The following is a 20,928-nucleotide window of genomic DNA, read 5'->3' as shown; positions in this document are numbered from 1 at the left end:
TGTCAGCAAAATTCCAGGGCAGCTTTGCAACATTTAAACACCCAATAAAGCAACATTCCAAACGTGCGGCGCATCTTGCGCGCCCGGAGAAGTGCGCGAGGCACCCGTTGCTTGCAGCGTCTACAAAGACGTGATTCCAGGCAAGGATCCCGCGCAGCGCAGCCCTCGGCCCGTCCACCCGCAAGCAAGCCCAGGGAGCCTCGGCGTCGCCGGGCAACCCAGCCCGTCGCCTGGCAACGGGGGACGCCGGAGAGGGAGGGATGCTCGGCCATGGCGGGTCCCGGCGCCGCCTCCGCCGCCTTCTGGGAGCACCTCCGCCGGCTGTGCCTGGACCAGTTTCCCTGCGGGATCGGGAGCTGGGTGAGCTGGGGGGAGGCGGGGAGGGCGGCGGGAGATGGAGGGGGGGGCTGGGGAGGGGGAGCAAGGGGAGGGGATCCTCGTGCTCTCTGCCCCTCCCGCCCAGCAAACAGCTAGCTGCCCCATGGCACCTCCACGTGGGGCTGGCCCAGGTGCGGGGTGTCAATGGCGGGGAGAGTGTATTGCGGTGGGAATGGAAGGGAATGCAAATTTCAGAACAGTGGTAACTCGGGTTAAGTATTTAATTCGTTCCGGAGGTCCGTAGTTAACCTGAAACTGTTCTTAACCTGAAGCACCACCTGTTCTTAACCTGTTCCGGAGGTCCGTAGTTAACCTGAAACTGTTCTTAACCTGAAGCACTAATGGGGCCTCCTGCTGCTGCCATGCCGCCGGAGCACAATTTCTGTTCTCATCCTGAAGCAAAGTTCTTAACCTGAAGCACTATTTCTGGGGTAGCGGAGTGTGTAACCTGAAGCGTATGTAACCTGAAGCGTATGTAACCTGAGTACCACTGTACAATGAAATACAATATAAGAAATAACATAAGCAATACACACACAGACACACATACATACATATAGATATAAAAGGTAAAGGGACCCCTGACCATTAGGTCCAGTCATGGCCAATTCTGGAGTTGTGGCGCTCATCTCGCTTTATTGGCCAAGGGAGCCGGCGAACAGCTTCCGGGTCATGTGGCCAGCATGACTCAGGCGCTTCTGGCGAACCAGAGCAGCACACAGAAACGCCGTTTACCTTCCCGCCAGAGCGGTACCTATTTATCTACTTGCACTTTGACGTGCTTTCGAACTGCTAGGTTGGCAGGAGCAGGGACCGAGCAACGGGAGCTCACCCCATAACGGGGATTCGAACCGCCGACCTTCCGATCGGCAAGTCCTAGGCTCTGTGGTTTAACCCACAGCGCCACCCACGTCCCTCAACATACACACACACAAAATTAAAAATCATGCTCAGTACAATTGCTACAGCTGGTGGGAAGATCTTTTAAGTGGTCTGCCAAGACCCTCCTCAGTTATCAGGTCATCCATCATGAGCAACAGATGGGGAGCAGCTCCCATAGACTCTCATCCTGTGGGTGTCTTGTCTCCTTCTCTGCAGTGGCCCCCGCAGAAGCTTATTCATCCCTCCTTTCTGTCCTCCGCAGAATAAGTCCCGTTTCCCACCAAGGAAGGCCACAGTTTCCCCCAGATGGGCCTTGCCGAAGGCCAGAGCTTCCCCTCGCGATGGGTTCCTGCCACCAGAGGAGGAAAGTGTGGAATCGCTCACCGACTACCTGAGAAGCCTGGGCTCTCCGTGGGCCCTGCCTGCTGACTGCAGCCCTGAGGACCAGCAGCTGAGGGAGCTGGCAGTGCAGGCTCCAAGGGACATCCAGGACAGCTTAATCTTCTCCTACTTCAAATCGCTCAGGATTGTGAACAAAAATGTGGGTGGCCAAGACTCTTGGGTGGTTAAGACCATAGCGCAAGGATTAGGGAACCTCGGCTCCCCTCCCAGGTCAAGTGGGGCACACCAGCCCTCCCCATTTGACCTGTAAGGCCAGTGTCACCAAGCTAAGCCCTCTTACCTGTGGGGGCAGCACCAACAAAGCCTTGTGTCTGTCGCTTTGCAAGTGCCAACAGTCAGCTGATGATGGAGGGAGTGGGTTTTTCCCCCCAGAGCTGTGCAGGTGTTGACAGTCATCTCATTGTTGGCACTTGCATAGATCAATGTGTGGCCCTAAACAAGCCTCAGGGATCAGCTGATTTCATAGCTGGCAAGCGTCCCTTATTTGAAGGGACAGTCCCTTATTCCAGCGCATGCTGTCCCTTATTGATGGATGTCCCTTAAATGTCCCTTAAATGATGTCCCTTTAATTTCAAAGGAAGCAGCTCCTCTCCCTCCCTCCCTGCCGGCCAGGGAGGAGGGAGGCTCCAACTGTGTTGCTTGGCTGTGTTGCTCACCCTATAAGAAGTCTAAGAACGACTGGGGGGTGGAGCTTGCATGCCTTGTGTGTGGCTAGTTAATGGCTGAGGGGTTTTTTGAATGCTGGACGCCATTTTGTTGCACGTGCTGCTGCAAACTTTGCAGTGCAAAGCAGGCCGGGTAGCCATCTTAAGTTGAGGCTGCATAGGCCTTGTGGTGCATGTGATTCAGATTCTCTTCAGTTGAACCTCTCGTTACAAAGTTGGTTGGACAGTGTTCTCAAAGCTACCAGCATGAGTTTGACCAGACTGCAGGAGGACAGGAAGACTGGAGTGCCTGGAAGAGGTGAGGCTGCAGGTCCCTTATTTTGGCTGCTGATCCCTTATTTTCAAGGCTGCTGGCCCCTTATTTTCAAGGCTGCCGGTCCCTTATTTTCAAATCTGTAAGTTGACAGCTATGGCTGATTTTCAGGGCTTGCATAGTTCTGTGTGGGTAGCACCCAAGCCATGTTGAAGGATGCCCTGTAGCCCAGGGAACAGCCTAGTGATTATATTCCGCTCTGATGCCGATGCCTTGTTTGTGCCACTTTGACTCAGAGCTTGAGTGCTCCCCCTTCTGTGGATAGCTCAGTTGGTTAGAGCGTGGTGCTGACAACACCAAGGTCACAAGTTTGATCCCTGAATGGGACAGCTGTGTATGTCAGAGTTCTCAGGTGGGACGTAACTGCCTTCTGTATTTGAATTACCATGGCACTGCATTTTTGAGTGCAAGTTTTACGCAGTTCTGACAATTTTAAAACAAGAAATTGAGTGTGATTGTTGTTTGCTGGGTAGGGTTAATTCATTTTCTTAAGTCCCCTGGCTGCATTTACTGTGCTAGAGCTTTCCAATGGATCACTTGTTTCCTGCTTGTGACCACCTTTGTCTCCCTGAGTGTTGTTTGTGTTTTACTCTTTTCCTAGGTGACTGAAATTGATGCTGATTTGTTAAAGTTCCCCAACCTGGAAGAGCTAATCCTGAGTGCAAATCACATCAGCAAGATCAACTCCAGCAACCTCCCTCCAACCCTAAAGGTACCTGCAGGTGGGAGGGAAGGTAGATAAGGGTGGGAGACGTGGGAGAGGTTAGTGGAATGGAAGATACATGGAGCTGAGAATGTCAGCTAGTCGGTGGGAGGACCGGCTGAGGGGAGGGCTGCTGAGCTTCCCACTGGAACACAGGATTGGCCCCTGTGAGAAACAGACTGCTGGAATACATAGGCCTTTGGTCTGATCCAGCCACAGGCTCTTTCTGGGTCAGAAAGAGTCAGATTGCATTTCTTGGTACAGAAAGTATTGATTGGATATGTAGAGATCTTTCCTATTCTAATTAATTCAAGATGGTTCTCGAAGCTTCTGGAAGCTTCTCTGTGTGAAAGAAAGAAGCAGAAGGCTTGTGGTGTTTGGGTTTGTGCTTTCCCTGGAGGTAAAATTCCTATTTTTTCTCCTATCTGAGGAGTCCCATTAAACGATTTGGATGTGTATCCAGCACTCTCACCCTCTTTGTTACCCGAAGGTTATTTCCTTCCTCTTACTCTGCCCTCCACTTGGCAGGTCCTAGAACTTTGTGGCAACGAAGTGGATGGTCTGAAGGACTTGTGTGCCCACCCGCCTCCTGAACTCCAGCATCTCGGCCTCGGCCACAACTGCCAGCTCGGCTCGTCCGAAGAACAGTACCTCACAGACACTTACTGGTAATAGGAAACTTTTAAGGAGGCAGGAAGGGGAATGGAGGAGAAATTTAGTTCAGTGCGCATTTGAAGCTAAAACAGTGGTTCTCAAACTTTTTTCTCTGGGTCTCATTTTCAGGGGGGGAAAAGTTCATGCCACACCAAATTTTTCACAGATAAGAAATACATTGGAAAACAAAAAGGAACAACTCCTAGCAGAGCTGGATTTAAAACACAGAACACAACTATTTCATAATATGATCATGGGAGATACAGAAAGTATTCAAAAATGCAGCTGCATAAGAACATAAATCATTCCTAAAATATAATTGTAAACATGTCTTCTCCAGCACTCTGTTCAAACAGCGATTTTGGATCAAAACTAGGATTATCCTCTGTATCACTTGATGTTCATGTTCTCATTTTGAAAATATATCTATCCATATTCTGCAAATAACAATTTTTTTATGATACTACACTACACTGAAATGTTTGGATGTTTCTTTGATTTTTCTTGAATCTTCTCGCCACCCTTGCCATCCTCTCCTGTCACACTAGTGTGACTCACCACACCCTTTGAGAACCACTGAGTGAAATCTATAAAAAATTGCACTTTCTGAAACACTATGCAAACTAAAAGACAGCCATCCTTTGAAATTTGCACTTATCCAAATGTTGTGATGGACCAAATGTTTATAAAAATGTATATACTGGTTGAAAATGCATAAAAATGATAGTGTTAGTAGGAAAATACATACAAAAATCATTATATTGGGGGAAATTGCTTGCAAAAATGTGTACATTAGTCAAAATTGCTTATAAAGATGTGTTTATTATGAGAAATTTACACTAAAATGCTGGTTAATTTTTATGAGGATCTTTTTTTAAGTTGTTTTTTTGGCTGATTGCTGCAAATTGTGGGAAACTGAATTTAGGATTGGAGAAATGAGAAACTGGAAGAACTGAAAGTGACAGGTCTTTCCATCCTTAGGCAGGAATATGTTAAGAGTGTGGGAAACACATTGATCCCCCACCCCATCTTCTGCCACTAAGTTCAGTCTCCCTTGAGGGGCAGATGGGGAAGGACCTTCCTCACATTCTTGGTCACAATCAGGTGTGGCTGAGAAGGAGGGAGGAATTCGATTTAGTTCTCAGTTAAAAGTGAACACACCTAATTCCCACGTTCTGAAACAAGACACCAAGCAAGACACGGTTACTCTTTGAAATTTGCACTTTTTGGATCCCGTTTCCCAACCAAGTAATGTTGTTTTTATTAAATGCATAACTAGCCTAAAGTGTAAAGGTAAAGGGACCCCTGACTGTTAGTTGTCCAGTCACGGACAACTCTGGGGTTGCAGCGCTCACCTCACTCTATAGGCCTAGGCTCTGTGGTTTAGACCACAGCGCCACCCGCGTCCCAGCGTAAAGTGTACATGCATGCATTAGTTGAAAATAGCATTTACAGTCATACCCTAGATCTCTAACACCTTGGCTCCTGAACAAATTGGCTCCCGAATGATCGAAACCCAGAAGTAAGTGTTCTGGTTTCTGAACGATTTTTGGAAGCCAAACGTCTGATGGGGCTTCTACAGCTTCCGTTTGGCTGCAAGACCTTCCTGCAGCCAATCAGAAGCCGCGCTTTGGTTTTTGAATGTTTCGGAAGTCAATCGGACTTCCGGAATGGATTCCGTTCGACTTCCAAGGTATGACTGTACATGCATTGTTTTAGGGGAAATTGCCTTGCATAAATGCGTGTATTAGATAAAATTGCATGCAAACGGATGTACAGTTCTATCGCATCTTGTGCAGGGGTTCAGTACACATGAAAATTTCGTATATCCAAACTCCTTGTACCACTCCATGGCTTGCACCCCCAGAGCCTGTTGCACTGAGTGTAGGCCATGCTCAGTGATGAAGGCAGAGAGCATAAAAGCATTTTCCATGCTGGGTAACCCCAACCAGACCTTCCAGCTCTGGAAGCCATGGGGTGCTTGTGAGAGATCTGGCAGGAACTTGGATTGCCCTGCAAGATCTTGCATGAGCACACAAAAGCTCCCTGGATTAAACCTGTGCCCTTTCATCCAGCCTGCCTTCAATCGCATATGGTTGAGATCGTGCCAGTTAAAATATGTGTAAGATACAATCATACTGCATTATGAAAAAATTACTGATTTTTTTTTAAAAAATTGCAAACTGATATTGAAATGGGGAGAACTGAATTTAAGGTTGGAAAAATGAGAAATGGAGAGAGACTAAAATTGACGGGTTCACCCCTTGCCAGGTGGGACACACAGAGAATGTGGGGCACTATGTTCGTGTGTGTGCGCTTCTCACTGAGTTCAGTTCAGCTGCCTTTAATCTCGAGGTGCCCAATGTGGTCGTCCCCAGATCCTGTAGGACTCCAACTCCCACCAGACCCAGCCAGCAACATCCATCTTACCTGTCCCTCTTCCCATTAGCTCTTACTATTCCCATTCCCTTCCCTTATTTTGCCTTAGGCCGAAACTCGTCTCCCTCGACTTGAGCTACAACAATTTCACCAACTTGCTGAGCCTCCTCTTGAAGCTTTTGACGATGAAGAAACTGCGGGTTCTGGTGCTTCAGGGAAACCCACTCGCCCTGCTGCCTGGCTACAGGGGGTTTGTCATCGATAGCCTGCCAAAACTCTGCACGCTTGACGATGTGATCATCACACCTGATGAGAGACACGACTTCTTAGAGCTGTCTAGCAATCCGGGTGAGGCTGCCTTAGTCAAAGAGCAGTTCATTGATGGAATTTCCACATCCCTGACAAGTGGCCAGGCAGGGCTATCTTAGTTCCAGCAGCCAAAACATCCAATGTGTGATAGTCGGGGCAAGTAAAAGAACTGACTCATACTCAGAATGCCAAACCTAGCTTTGCAGTGCAGCTGGACACTTGAACCCAAGCCTGTGTATGTTTTTCTGGAGCCTCAATATTCAGTTTCTCCCCAGACCCTGTAATATTGTGGCTCTTGGGTGACCCCTGGTGGTGTAGACTTTTAGGCCTCTTCCGTAATAGAATAGGATTCATGCTGAAGCAAAGCTAGAGGAAGTTAAAATGCTATGCTGGGACAATACCCTCCATTGCTTTTATCTTAGAATCCCCTTCCTCCTCCGCCGTGAGATCACAGAGTCTCAAAACACACATTTTGGTGCAAAGCGTTCAGGACTGCCACCTTGTGTGATATCATGGAGTCCAAAAATGTGGGTTTTTTGGGCTCTAATAATCGTGCGAGGTTGCAATCCCGTGTTTTGAGGTGCTGTGCTGAATTGCCTCCGTTTTAACCCCAAAACACCCGTGCGAATGCTAAACATTCTGTGAAAACACAGAATGCTGATTGTTGGGTGAAAACATGGAAAGCCAGAGGAAGTGGAATGGAATGGAGTGTCCTGGGAGAAGGTGTAGCTGAACCCTGAGCAGGAGCATTCTACATTGCAGCATTTTGTTGCAGCTCCCGCTTGTACCCACCCACAATTCAGTGCTCTCTACTCCCAAACCCATGAGACCTTTGCACAGCTGAAACAGCGCACCTTCCTTTGCCCCCACGGTTTGACCAGTCCTGCTTTGCTAAGCTGTTTGGGGGCAGATGTTACATCCTGCCTGGGTGTGTCTGTCTATCCTGCGATCTGCATTCAAACGGATGTTTCGTCTCCTGCTTTTGCAGAGCTCTTAAAGTGCTACACTAAAATGGTCGTGGTCGTTGGCAAAGTCAGGGGTGTCCCTAATCCTGTTGGCCCAGAGGAACCGGAGACTGGACCCGAGGCTCCAATAATCACCTACAATTACTACGTGACGTATGAATTTGCCAAAGATGAGAAAACTGAGGAGAAAGAAACAGACAAGGTAGACGTTCTTGAAATGGGGTTGTATGAATGCCACTGATTATACTGGTTTCCACAGTTCTGCGCTTTCTCCAGTGAGCCCTGGGAACTGTAGTTCTGCAAAGGGAAATAGGGAACTATTATTATTATTATTATTATTATTATTATTAAAACAATTCTTAATAAATAAAAAAAATTACCCTTCAGCCAATGATCATAGGGTGCTTTACAATGTAGAAACACAAAATTGCATAGCATGATAACAAACGAAAACAATACCCCCTAAGACATATACACAGCTTAAAAGGCCATAGATTGTTTAATTAGCCAAAGGCCTGGCGCCTAAAGATATGAAATGAAGGCGCAAGCTACAGTTCCCAATGTGGGGGAAGCCATGACAGTTACTATAGTATACCTTTGGTAGTGTGAACAAGCCTTACCCTATAGAGGCAGCTTAAGTCCTCCACATGGGAGTATTTGCATAAGGGCACAACAGTCCAGTGAGGAATGAACCTTGCTTGCAGCTCTTGTGTAGAACCATCAACTGCGAAATGAGGTGGAATTTGGGATGGATGCATTTCAGTAATGCAAAGGAGGCGGCAATTCCATCGTGCCAGGAGGAGACACCGCAGAAAATTATAATAATGCTTTTTGCCCTCTTTAAAGCTGAATGGCAGGGACACAGGTGGCGCTGTGGTCTAAACCACTGAGCCTCTTGGGCTTGCCGATCAGAAGGTTGTCGGTTTGAATCCCTGCGATGGGGTGAGCTCCCGTTACTTGGTCCCAGCTCTTGTAAACCTAGCAGTTCGAAAGCACGCCAAAAAGTGCAAGTAGATAAATAGGTACCACTCCGGTGGGAAGGTAAACAGCGTTTCTGTGCGCTGCTCTGATTCGCCAGAAATGGCTTAGTCTTACTGGCCACATGACCCGGAAAAACTGTCTGCGGACAAACGCCAGCTCCCTCGGCCTGTAAAGCGAGATGAGCGCTGCAACTCCAGAGTCGTCTGCGACTGGACTTAACGGTCAGGGTCCTTTACCTTTACCCTTTAAAGCTGAATGGCAAGGATAGCAGAATCAAGTGTCAGCTGCAATAAACCTTGCAAAGTTGATTTTTTTCTGTTCAGGATTCCAACCAGCCAGACAAGCCCCTTTTCAGGATATTCCACTCTATTCCCCCTGCAGTAGTTGCCCACAACAAGCTTCCCATCAATAGTAGATTCTTCCCTTATAGCACAGAAGCAGAGTCACTTGTAAATGCAGTTTTTCAGGGGGGTCAGAGAAACTCTGATATACACCATTATGCAGTCTTTTCCAGGTTGATCAGAGTTTCTGTTGATAATCTTTTGGGAGAACTCCAATTTTTAAACTAAAGATATATCTACCTTTTAATATTATGTATTCTTGATTCTGTAACTGGTTGGTGGGTTGTAAATAACTTGTTTTATTCAATAGTATACATTAGGACAGCCTTCCCCAACCTTCTGTTGTCCAGATCTTTCGGACTACAACTCCCATCAAGTGTGCCAGTTGAAGCTGATGGGATTTGTAGTAAACAAAATCTGGAGGGGACCAGTTTGGGGAAAGCAGCTTTAGTGCCACCTATGCTTCGTCCCCCCCCCCTTTTTGATCCATGGAATGCAGCTGTTCTAGGTGTCTGCATGTTTCCCAGCTATGAAATTTTCACGTGATTCTTCTTATATATTATAATGGCAGTGTGTCTTAGCAGTACCGGTATCAACTACAATGAATGTTGAAAATGCCCAAGGAGGAGTGGAAGGAGGGGGAAGCAATGAGCCCACACCTGTGGACTCTCCAATCAAATCTCCTACTGAGCCTGGTGAGTAGCTCCACAGGGCCTGACGGAGTACCGTAAATTGGACCACAGGTGAACTTGCATTCTGCATGTGTTACCAGCCCCACACAGATAACTCCAAGAAACCTAGCTGCAGGGAGTTCCCCATGTGCTTAGCTCAGCCTTCTAGCTGAGATTAGCGGAGCCTTTGGGCACAGCAGAGGGCTTCTGCAAGCTTTAAAACTCATGCAAAAATTAACCAGGGTACAGTGGTGCCTTGCAAGACGAAAAACGCGCAAGACGAAAGGGTTTTTCGGTTTTTGCGTTGCTTCGCAAGACGATTTTCCCTATGGGCTTGCTTTGGAAGACGAAAACGTCTTGCGAGTTTGTTCCCTTTTTTCTTAAAGCCGCTTGAAGAGGTGCGGTTGCGACGGACCGTGCTTCGCAAGACGAAAAACATCGCAAGACGAAAAGACTCGCAGAACGAATTAATTTCGTCTTGCGAGGCACCACTGTAATTATTAAATAGCTCAGCTCTAATGTCCTATGAGTGCACTTTGCAAGACTGTAGTAGATTTGAGCTATCTAGCTGCTGATATTTAGCTATAGTTTCTAAATAATGCCTATTGCTAGCCTTCTACTAGGAAGTTGCTTGGCTTCCTAGTTTCAGAAGTCATGACTGCAAAGTGGGGCATGACTCTTCATTGGCAGAAAGTTGTTATGCAGTCCCCTTTGTTTCTAAGCTCTTTCCCAAAGTCTGTGGATGAGTAACGGACAGCCTTTAAAATGTCACCAGGTTTAAATGCACCATAAATGCAACTACACATATGCCAGTCTCTTCAAATTAAGTCCAGGTTTTCTTCACCTGCTGTGGAAAGGAGGGGAAAACCTGTGGCCCTATAGATGTTGATGGACTACATGTTCCATTATCCCTGATGGTTTGCCATACTGACTGGAGATGATGGGAGCTGGAGTCCAACCACACCCGGAGGACTGTAGGTTCCTGCACCCCTGTGCTAAGGGACAAGACAAAGCACAAGTGCGACCCCACTTCATGCCCCCACCTCTCTTTTTCTGTCAAATCTGTTATTGTTACACCTACAATAACGGCATTTAAATCACTCATGGATAATGGACATTGTAGTCCAGGACACCAAGTTGTTGGAAGTTGGTTTAAATCAATAAAGCCTTTCTCTCTTTGCTTGGACCCTTCTTTGCAGGGAAACAGCACAGAGATATTAATTCTGCTTAATGAAAACTTGCTGCGATTGCAAAGTATGCAGGCTGTTATCTTTAACGGAACCACATCTTTGGCCCAGTTAAAGAGAATCATTGTTGTCCTTGATTTTCTGTTACCTGAAGGTGATTATCTCCAACCAAATTTGGGAATGATTATTGGCCTAGTGAGAAAACGGCTATCCACTTCTTAAATGGTGTTGCTACTGCTTTATCTCTTGGGACACTGAGAGCATTGCTGTTAGCAGAGCATGCTGGTTGATTATTAACAAAGGACTTTCTTATCCTGAACTGTCACCTGATCTAGCACAAGAGTTTTGGCATTTGTGTTTAACATGCTGAATTGCAAGTCAGACACTGAGGCAAGAAGGGGTTGCTTTTAAATCTATCCGTCTGGTTTGATGCAAAACCCCAGTCGTGTTATAAGCAATGGGGCAGGGCAGGGGTGGGCCTCTGGGGTTTGAAGACCAGGGCATTGCAAACTAGAGAGATTCTGTGTATTCTTCTCAGATGCTTTTGCCTGACTAGAATGTGTCCTTGGAAATGTGATAATGTCGTTTGCTTGCCTTGATGAAGGGCTAGAGGGGTACATTGGGCAGGTATCTGCAAAAAACAGAAATCTGCATTGCTAGACTGTATGCTTCCATACAACAGTAAGGGAAGAATCCATTGCTCTACCTGCATTTTGTCCCTCGTATCTGCCCGCCCCCCACCCCGGCCCCTCAAAGGTGGTGCATGAGGGAATGTGCATGAGGACCTTTGAGGTGTCCTGTTCTGAAGATGTGCTTTCCTCAAAAACCCTTCGTTTCTCCCCCTTAGGAAATGTTTATTCCACCCCTCGAAAGCCCTGGGCTGAGGTAATAGACTGTGACCACACGAAGGAGCATGTCACTAGAGATATGGTTGCTCTGAAGGCCTATCTTCTCGCCGGAACCACAGTAACAGTTGTGGAGGAAAAGGTTACGTATTCGAAGGCAGATTCTGTACAGATACAGATGCAAATATATGCGCAAATATTCAAACTGTCTTTTATATTTACATTTGTATATGCAATTGTTTTCACATGTCTTATTATGTTGTTAATTGCTTCATGATGCCCCATGGGAAGTGATTTTGACCTCTGCAGCTGCCTCAGCTTTTGTAGCTGGAGTCAGTCCAGACCCTGCCCTCCCGGGCCAGGGGAAAAAAAGCTTGCAGGGCAGGGAGGAAGTCTTTTAGGACTCACAGCCAAGATGGGAATATACTAAAAATCCATGTTAACATATCTGTTCTGGATTTTTGCTTTTTAAATGTTAGCGGATGACATGAAATGTTGCAATGTTATATTAAATGTTACAATGACATGAAAACGCCCCTTTGCTTTTGCGTTTTGAAAGTTCTCTAATAATCTGGCCTTTCGTTGCCCTAATAAACTCTCTTGCTTCACCAGGTTGTTTCGTGGCCCGTCGTTCTCACTCCAAATGAAAGCCCAACCAAAAAAGGCAAAGATAAGGGGAAGGCAGAGAAAGGGAAGGGAAAGGGGAAAGGGAAGGAGAAGGAGAAGGAGAAGGAGAAGGAGAAGGAGAAGGAGAAGAAGGCAGAGAAAAGGAAAAAGGACAAAGGCAAAGAGGAGAAGGGGAAAGCAAAGGATGCTGGAAAGGTAATGAGGGTTGAGAGTTGTGCCCGACTGTTGCTCCAGTCAGAAGTGTGTGAAGCCAGTTAAGCAATGCCGGAAACAGAAATGTCAGTTTGCAAACCATGCATAAAGCATTTTATGTATGTAAACACAAAATTGGGGGGGGGGAATGGGGTTATTCTCAAAATGTGTGGCAGGAGAGGATGGCAAGGGTGGCAGGAAGATTCAAGGACAACCCAGGAAACATTTCAGCGTGGTGCGGTGCAGTATCAAAATATTTTTGTTTTATTTGTAGAGTATGTAGCTGCATTGTTTAATACTTTCTGGATGTTCCATGATCATACTGCAAAGTAGTTGTGTTCTGTGTTAAAAATACAGCACTGCTAGGAGTTGTTTCTTTTTAATTTTCCAATGCATTTCTTATCAATAAAAAAATTGGTGATGTGCGAGCAAACGTTTAATCTGAAAGTATGGCCCAGATTAAAAAAAGTTTGAGAACCACTGGGTTAAGCAACCCAGGAAGCCTTGTCCAAAAAAGGGATAGTGGTTTGTTGCACCTTAATAGGCCACAATTCATAAGCTGGCAACAAACTCTGGCTTCAGGTTGGCTGGTGGTCATGGCAGCTTGTTTGGTAGAATGAAACCGTAGCCCCTGGTTTGGCTGTAACGTGCAAAGTTGGGCAGTCTGGCACAGTCCCCTGGGCTCCGTTGGGAGGAAGAGGGGTGGGGTATGAATTTAAATAAAAATAAGGGCCCTGGTTTGTTTATTGCACTCATGCCAAGGGAGGTGCAAAGTGTGTCCAAGCTCCCTGCTCCTCACAATAAGCCAAGGTCTGGCTTGGCCACTTTGTGAGGTAACAGAAAAAGATCTCACAAGGAAAACAATTAGCTCCCCACAGCCTTCATTTTTAGGACGCAAAAGCCTGCCCTTCAAAATTCTCTTCCTGTGTAGACCTCTCTTCCTTCCCATTTTTATATGTCACTTGAACATGTTTCCAAAAGGTGACTCTGCTTTTGCTGCTGTAGTCCAAAATATCTGGAAGGCTTTAGATTGGCGAAATCTGTTTTGCATTTGTTTGTAGGGCTAGCCTGAAGCATTTTGGATCCTTTAGGTGAGGCAGCAGATGGTGTCTCCCCGCCCCCACCCCAGAGAGTACCCAAAACTTGCCAAGTTATTTTGGCATCCAAGGCAGAAAACCCCAGAAGTGCCTCTTTCCTTCTCTGGCAGGTAAAACAAAAATAACAGTAATAAATTTTAAAAAACTTTCTGCCTTTCGTGAAAGCCATAATTAGCTTCCTTTGGTGCCTGCCTCACATTGCCCAACAGCGGAGCCAGCGATGGTTTTGGATTTTCTGCTGTTCTCAACTGACGACAACAAAAGCAATAACAAGTCACCATATTTTTATTTTTTTAAATGTATTTAGCAGATTATGTTGCATTTGCAATAGAACTGCCAGGATAGCACTGTTTAAAACATAGTAAAATTTCCAAGATGGTGGTCTTGGAATTGCATGCCCTCTAACATTTCTCCACCAAAAACAGGGACATCCTATTCAATAATAATAATAATAATAATAATAATAATAATAATAATAATATTTATATCCCACTCATCTGACTGGGTTGCCCCTGCCCCTCCAGGCACCTTCCAACATATATAATAACATAATGAAACATTAAACATTAAAGAAACGTCCCTATACTTCAGATGTCTTCTAAAGGTTGTATAGTTACTTACCTCCTTGGTTCTGGGATCGCATAATTTCTTTGATGAAAATAAGGACATCCTAAGGGAAAGCGGGACATTCTGGGATCAAATCAGAAACCAGGATGGCTTTTGTAAATCCGGGACTGTCCCTGGAAAATACGGACATCTGGAGGGTCTGGAATTAGGATCCAGTATCGGTGAATCACAAATAAACAAGGAACAAATATTTAAATAAATAAAATGTTAGCTGACTGTAACTCCTTCTCTTGCCCACGGCAATTTTTGTAGACTCTTTAAATTGACCTGCTTGAGTTTACAATGTACATTATTGCAACAGCTGCATTGCGGTTGTGTTTATTGTTAGAGTTTGTTACTGTGGTTGTTAGCCGTATATTCTGAAAATCTTTGAATAAGATTATTAATAACCCAGAATGACTTTATCTGATTTGCTGCCACATCCACGTAGGGTGGGAAGAAAAAGAAGTCTCCTTCTCCTGAGCTACGAAGTGACCCTCCCATCGTGAAGGTCCTGGGCTCAGGCCATGTCAATCTGGAAAGCCTTCTGGCGGGAGAGCCTCTCGTGGAGACCGTGTGCGACTTTGGCATTCTGATAACGGAGTCAACTAGTAAGCCCCCGTCTCCGAAAGAAAAGGTATTTGGCAACTGAATCTGTGTTAAATGCAGCCACCAGGTCAGAAAGGTTGCTTTCCTGAGAAAGCCCCCAGTGGGCAGAACTGGGCCTTGGTGCTCCTATTTATTTCACCAACATTGCCTGAAATAGGACAGAAACGGCTGTTAAGCCTGTGCTTAGAGTCAGAATGGGAGGTTAGGTTGGCCCCCATCCCAACACCGATCCTGAAAAAAGCTTTCCCTGTCATCAACCAACATGACCAAGGTGCTTTCAGTCCCATGATGGGGCCTGGATTCCAGTTGGAAGGGATCCAAATGGTCCACGTGCCCAGATGTGCCTGGAGGGAGCTCCCACTCCGTCACTTCGCCCAGGAAGACTATCTGCAATAAGGAAAGCAACGGGAAAAGCGAAACTGGAAAGTATAGGGGTAACATTTTCCTGATGCAACGTCCTCTAGCCTCCCTGCAAACAAACCAGGAAGAATGCTCATTCAGCAGCCAACATCATCTAATCTCCCCACAGCCAAGTCAGGATAAAAGCAGCCAGAGGGTTGTAGTGATTGAGAGCTCAGGAGTCATGAGGCCTTTTGTGTGGCCCCTTTGTAGCACCCTGGGGGCATGAGGCCTACTGCATGGAGCAAGGGCTATCTGCTGACCTGTGTGGGAGGTCATCCCGCCTACCCACAAATATGGGGCAGCCCATCCGCTGGGCTTCTTGTGGGCAATGGTATGTTCATATTGCCTTGAGAATGGTGGTTTAGAACAGGGGTCAGCAAACTTTTTCAGCAGGGGACCGGTCCACTGTCCCTCAGACCTCTTTTTAAAAAAAACATTTTTTATTAAATTTTCCAACATACATTTATAATATCCAATCTAAATTTTTCACATATTTTCCCTTTTTGACTTCCATCAACCTCTCTGACAATCATCCATTATTCAAATTTTTAAAAATGCATTTCTTAATTTTATATTGCATTTTATAAACCTTCACCTCTTAGTTTTCATCAATACAATAGTCCTCTAACATTCACAGAGCTTCTTGAAATCCCACTAGCGTTATTTGCTCATCACATACACATTTCAGATAATCTGTAAATTTTCCCCAGTCTTCGATGAACTTTTGATCTCGTATATATCTGATCTTTCCTGTTAGTTTATCCAGTTCTGCATAATCCATCAATTTCATTCTCCATTCTTCAAGCGTCGGCAATTATTCCTGTTTCCATTTTTGGGCCAGTAGTATTCTCGCTGCTGTTACTGCATATTGAAAAAGTTTACAATCCTTTCTATTTATTTCATTTCCTAGTATACCTAAAAGAAAAGCCTCTGGTTTCTTAACAAACGTATATTTCAACATCTTTTTCATCTCATTGTATATCATTTCCCAGAAGCCCTTCACCTTCTTACAATCCCACCACATATGATAAAATGTTCCTTCTTTTTCTTTACATTACTGTCCCTCAGACCTTGTGGGGGGGGCAGACTATTTTTTTTGGGGGGGGAATGAATGAATTCCTATGCCCCACAAATAAACCAGAGATGCATTTTAAATAAAAGCACACATTCTACTCATGTAAAAACACCAGGCAGGCCCCACAAATAACCCAGAGATGCATTTTAAATAAAAGCACACATTCTACTCATGTAAAAACACCAGGCAGGCCCCACAAATAACCCAGAGATGCATTTTAAATAATAGCACACATTCTACTCATGTAAAAACACCAGGCAGGCCCCACAAATAACCCAGAGATGCATTTTAAATAATAGCACACATTCTACTCATGTAAAAACACCAGGCAGGCCCCACAAATAACCCAGAGATGCATTTTAAATAAAAGGGCACATTCTACTCATGTGAAAACATGTTGATTCCCGGACCGTCCACGGGCCGGATTGAGAAGGCGATTGGGCCAGATCCGGCCCTTAGTTTGCCTACCTATGGTTTAGAAGGTAATTAATAAATGTAATAATGATAATGACCTGAGGTTGTGTCACGGAGTCTCAAAATGTGTAGGTCAGGCCTCCATCTGGCAGTACAGACTGTTCCTGGAAGAACTCTTAGTCTGTAATAATCTGGTACGGAAAAAATTACCCACTTTTTAAAATAACTTGGCTGATCAGACTGAAAGTACAGGCGTGTGGTTTGAAAGGTGTGGCTCCAAAGTATTTAATCGGTATGACATTTCTGCACTGCCTTTTTTTTTTTTTGCACACGTGTGTTTCTAGCCTCCCTAAAAAGCACAAACTTCTTTTCTGTAGGATAGTAAAAAGGGTGCAAAAAAGGACAAAAAAGCCAAAGCTGCAGCTGCCGAGAGCGCAGCGACAAAGAAGGCCACCACACCTGTCAAAGGTAATCCCAGGAGAGCCCCTTCATATTATGGTTATTTTGGGTGTCTTTGGGTGCTAGAAATCTGCATGAAGCCTGGGCAAACTGCAAAGTTAAAATCTTCACTAAGATGACAGTTATGCAAAACAGTGGTGTTTTGCATACCTAACTGCCTGTAACTAGGGCTGTGTACCCACCATATATTTAAAGTACATTTGAAAGACATTTCCTTCCTTCTGGGAACGGTAGTTTGTTAAGGGTCACCGGGAACTGTAGCTCTGCTTGGGGTAAACTTCATTGCTCATAATTCTTTCAGAGAAAGAATGCGCTTTGAATATTCTTTAAAGGTATAATGGGTACATAGCCTAGGGATGTAAGAAAACATCGTTATCAATTCTGCCCCATACAGCACTGGTTCCAGTCCACTACCGTTTGTTTTCTGCCCAAAACTATTCCACTTGTCTCTCCATCTGCTGTGGTGAAATTGTATAGCTCACGTAATTAATTATGTAAATTACATTATTGCATTGTCTATTCCACCCTATTAATTCCAGTGCAAAGGAAACACAATACGGATGGGGAGCAAGAAGCAACGTAATCAGAAACGTGCTCCTTGTGAACTGGAAGCCACAAGAATAGTGACTATTCGCACAATTGATTTGTGTTCCAGACATGAGACGAATAAGCAAACATTGGAAGTTAATTTTGTTTAACAAAATTTCTATAATGCTTATAAAATTTCTAAGCACTTACAAAATATAACAGCAAAACATAAAAATCATCAATAAAAGAACAGTATTTTAAAAATTCAAAAGATAATTAAAAGCAATAAAAAGGTAAAAGATATGTATATTTCGATAGGCATCCCTAAGCAAAAATATTTTAAGCAACACCAAAAAGGCCTGAGGCCAATAAGCAGGGAGTTCCAAAGTGTAGCTGTGTTGCCGCACCAAAATACCATTCTCTTATTGAATGAGTATCCTATGGTGCTTGTAAAAGTGCCACTTCCACACCGACCAAAGCAGCCAAGATGGGGTTAGGCAAGTAAATGTATGCTCCCATTTCCATTCCCATTGGAGTTCTCTGGCATCTCTCCCTGTACCTGCACTTTTGCAAGCATTTTGCTTCTCTTATGGGGACCAGGAACCACTAGTTCTTTTTTAAAGGGTAATGGAAAATCACCAAGAGGTCACGATTCTATGTCATTCTGTTAGACTTCTTCAGAACAGAGGAAGCTGCCAAGTCAGAACCATTTGCCCATCTACCCCAGTATTGTCTACACTGACTGGCAGCAGCTCTCCAGGATTTCAGACAAGGAGTCTTTTCCAGCCCTCCCTGGAGAGGCCAGTGGGGACTGAACCTGTGACCTTTGGCTCACAAGGCAGGTGCTCTTCCACTGAGCTGTGACCCTCCCTTCCTTGTCAGAGTGGACTGGTATGACTATCTTACACACTGTTACGTTGAGGAACTGATTTGACCTTTCCTGGAGATCTCAGGCCATAACAAGGAAGACTGGCTGCAAGAAAATCTATGAGGAGATTGTGCCCCTGTTGGTTAGACATGGGCAGATCCATTTTCCATTTTAATTGCACCCAGAATCAGTTGCAGCCCCCTTACGGTAGGACAGACTCTGCTGTCTGTTACATCACACACTAAAGGCGTCTGCACTTTCCCTGGGCTTGAGGCCCAGGAACTCAATGGGACTTAGTTCTGTGTTGGATTGTGGTGTAAGTGCACATTTTAGCCCTTCATTTAAACACTTGTAAGGATCTGAGCGCACCACCCGATTTGTTCCAACTACAGGAAATGGCTGTCGTTGCCTTCCAACTGGTGTCATATATTGCGTTACTAGCCCATATAAGTAAACATAATATATAAGGTGGTGCTTGTCGCTTCCAGTTTTCCATGATGTGGATTATGATGTTTACCTGGGAGACAGGTAATGCCTTTCAGCATCATGTGGAGAGTTGTTAAGCCAGGGCAGAGTTGACTTTGTAATAAACATTCTGACTTATCCGTTTGTCAGGGTGCCTGGGTGGGAGAAATGAAGGGGAAATATGTTTTCATATACTGTAGAGGCATTTCCTTGAATGGTTTGTGAAAGGCAGACAATTTGTTTGCAGATGTTTGGGTGGGGGAAAAAAGAATTTTGACTGCTGAACTTGAAAATGTTGTTTTCATAAAGTCATGTGGCAGGGAAGCGTGGTATCAATTCATGCATGAGGGATTCTGCCTACATGCACCCCAAACAGCAACAAAATATTTTGGCAGCAAAAAATAAACCTGGAAGGTGAAGAAATAGCTGCAGCTGTGTTTCACTTCAGCTCCACCAGAGGCACTTTACCAATATGATTTTGTGTTCAAAGTCTTCAACAGCCTGGTGTCTTCTACCTGTTTTGGACCACAGCTCCGCCCAGCACCTCTGTGCTGGCTGGAGCAGATGGGAGTTGTGCTGCAAAAGAGCTGGAGAATACCCAGTGTGAGAAGGCTGGTTCCAACAGTAAGCAGGGGCTGTATGTGGCAATGACCATGTTAATGTAAACATGTGAAATGGCATTGAAAGTTATAGATTAATCAAAACCTTAAAGATTGGGCGTGGTTTAGCTCAGGGGATAAAGCTCCAAGAAGTCTGTCTCTGTATCTTTAATGACTCCCAATGTCAATTCCAAACAATCTGATAACCTGCACCTTCACCTTTTCCTTCAGCTCAAAACCTCTTGGAGTTATGAATTTAAAAACTACTGAATGGGTACATAGGAAGTTGACTCACACCCATTGGCCCAACTAGCTCAGGACACTGACTGGAGACAGGGTTGCTCTCAGACCTGCAGGCTGCAAAATATTTGCTCTACCACTGACTGACATCCTTTCCCATTTCCCCCCATCAGCTCAGCCCCTTAGAGGTATGAATAACAGTCGGTTAAAAACAAACCAACAAACCCTGAAAGGCTACACGGGTTGAGGGAAAAGGTCCTTCAGGGGGTCAGTTATAAGTACACCCACCCAGTGGGTAGGAGGCTTAAAAGAAGCAACAGTACATATTTCTCCCTGCTTTTTCCAGGAAAGGGGAAAAAGAAGGACTCTCCAGACGGGGCAGATATTCTTCAGAGCCAGCCAGTACCGCTGACGGTGGAATTCCAAATGCAACATGCGAAATGGAATTCAGCTTCACAAATCCTTTTAAATTACAACATGTCAGAGTAATTGTTTCGTGGGGAGCACAGATTGTGCTTTTTAAGAAGCTTCAGGGGTGAGGGATGTGGATTCTCAAGAGCTATGTCTACCTGCTGTGGGAAGCTGAGGTTGTAAGGGCAGGCAGTCGCAGCTAAGGTCATGCCGGGGCAGGGATGCCTTTATATCACACATCTGCATCTTTGGCCTGACCTCAGAAGTTTGACCATTCGGCTCATCCTGGATGCAGGGAGCATCACTTTCCTGTGGAACACTGAAGACCTGGTACCCTTGGGCGGGGGGCAGCACGGCGGAATTGATTTATTTGAAAATGTTCTGAGGTCCAGACACAGAACTGTCCAAAGGCAGAGGTTCCCTCTCCCTCCGAAAGGTTCTGAATAGACAAGAGTCCCCCATCCACAAGCCTTTCTGCTTCCAAAATCCAAGATCAGCATTAGTGGCCAAATACTGCCCACCCCCTTTCCCCAAAATAGAGACAATATATTTGATGGGACCATTGGCTTAAAGAGAATGTACCAACAGTATGTCGTCTGATTTTCAGTTTAGCCTCTAATTTTTTGTAAGAATTAAGGGAATAAAATCTTTAACCATCTAT

General features: G+C 45.2%; 1 protein-coding gene across 1 annotated transcript; it reads left to right on the top strand.

Annotated features, from left to right (window-relative positions):
• On the top strand, nucleotides 1–20,925 carry LRRC43 (leucine rich repeat containing 43). The gene is made up of 13 exons (XM_053369070.1): nucleotides 1–360; nucleotides 1,523–1,801; nucleotides 3,242–3,352; nucleotides 3,872–4,011; nucleotides 6,486–6,724; nucleotides 7,674–7,852; nucleotides 9,544–9,667; nucleotides 11,678–11,817; nucleotides 12,288–12,497; nucleotides 14,649–14,834; nucleotides 17,075–17,165; nucleotides 20,203–20,653; nucleotides 20,704–20,925. Exons 1-12 carry the CDS (start codon nucleotides 271–273, stop codon nucleotides 20,343–20,345), a joined length of 1,932 nt encoding a protein of 643 aa, XP_053225045.1. The 5' UTR covers nucleotides 1–270; the 3' UTR covers nucleotides 20,346–20,653; nucleotides 20,704–20,925.
• Nucleotides 20,926–20,928: the final 3 nt, after the last annotated feature.

Source organism: Podarcis raffonei, chromosome 16 (assembly GCF_027172205.1).
Source record: "Podarcis raffonei isolate rPodRaf1 chromosome 16, rPodRaf1.pri, whole genome shotgun sequence".
In the NCBI taxonomy this organism is placed as follows: domain Eukaryota; kingdom Metazoa; phylum Chordata; class Lepidosauria; order Squamata; family Lacertidae; genus Podarcis; species Podarcis raffonei.
This window is presented reverse-complemented; position numbering and strand designations above follow the sequence as displayed.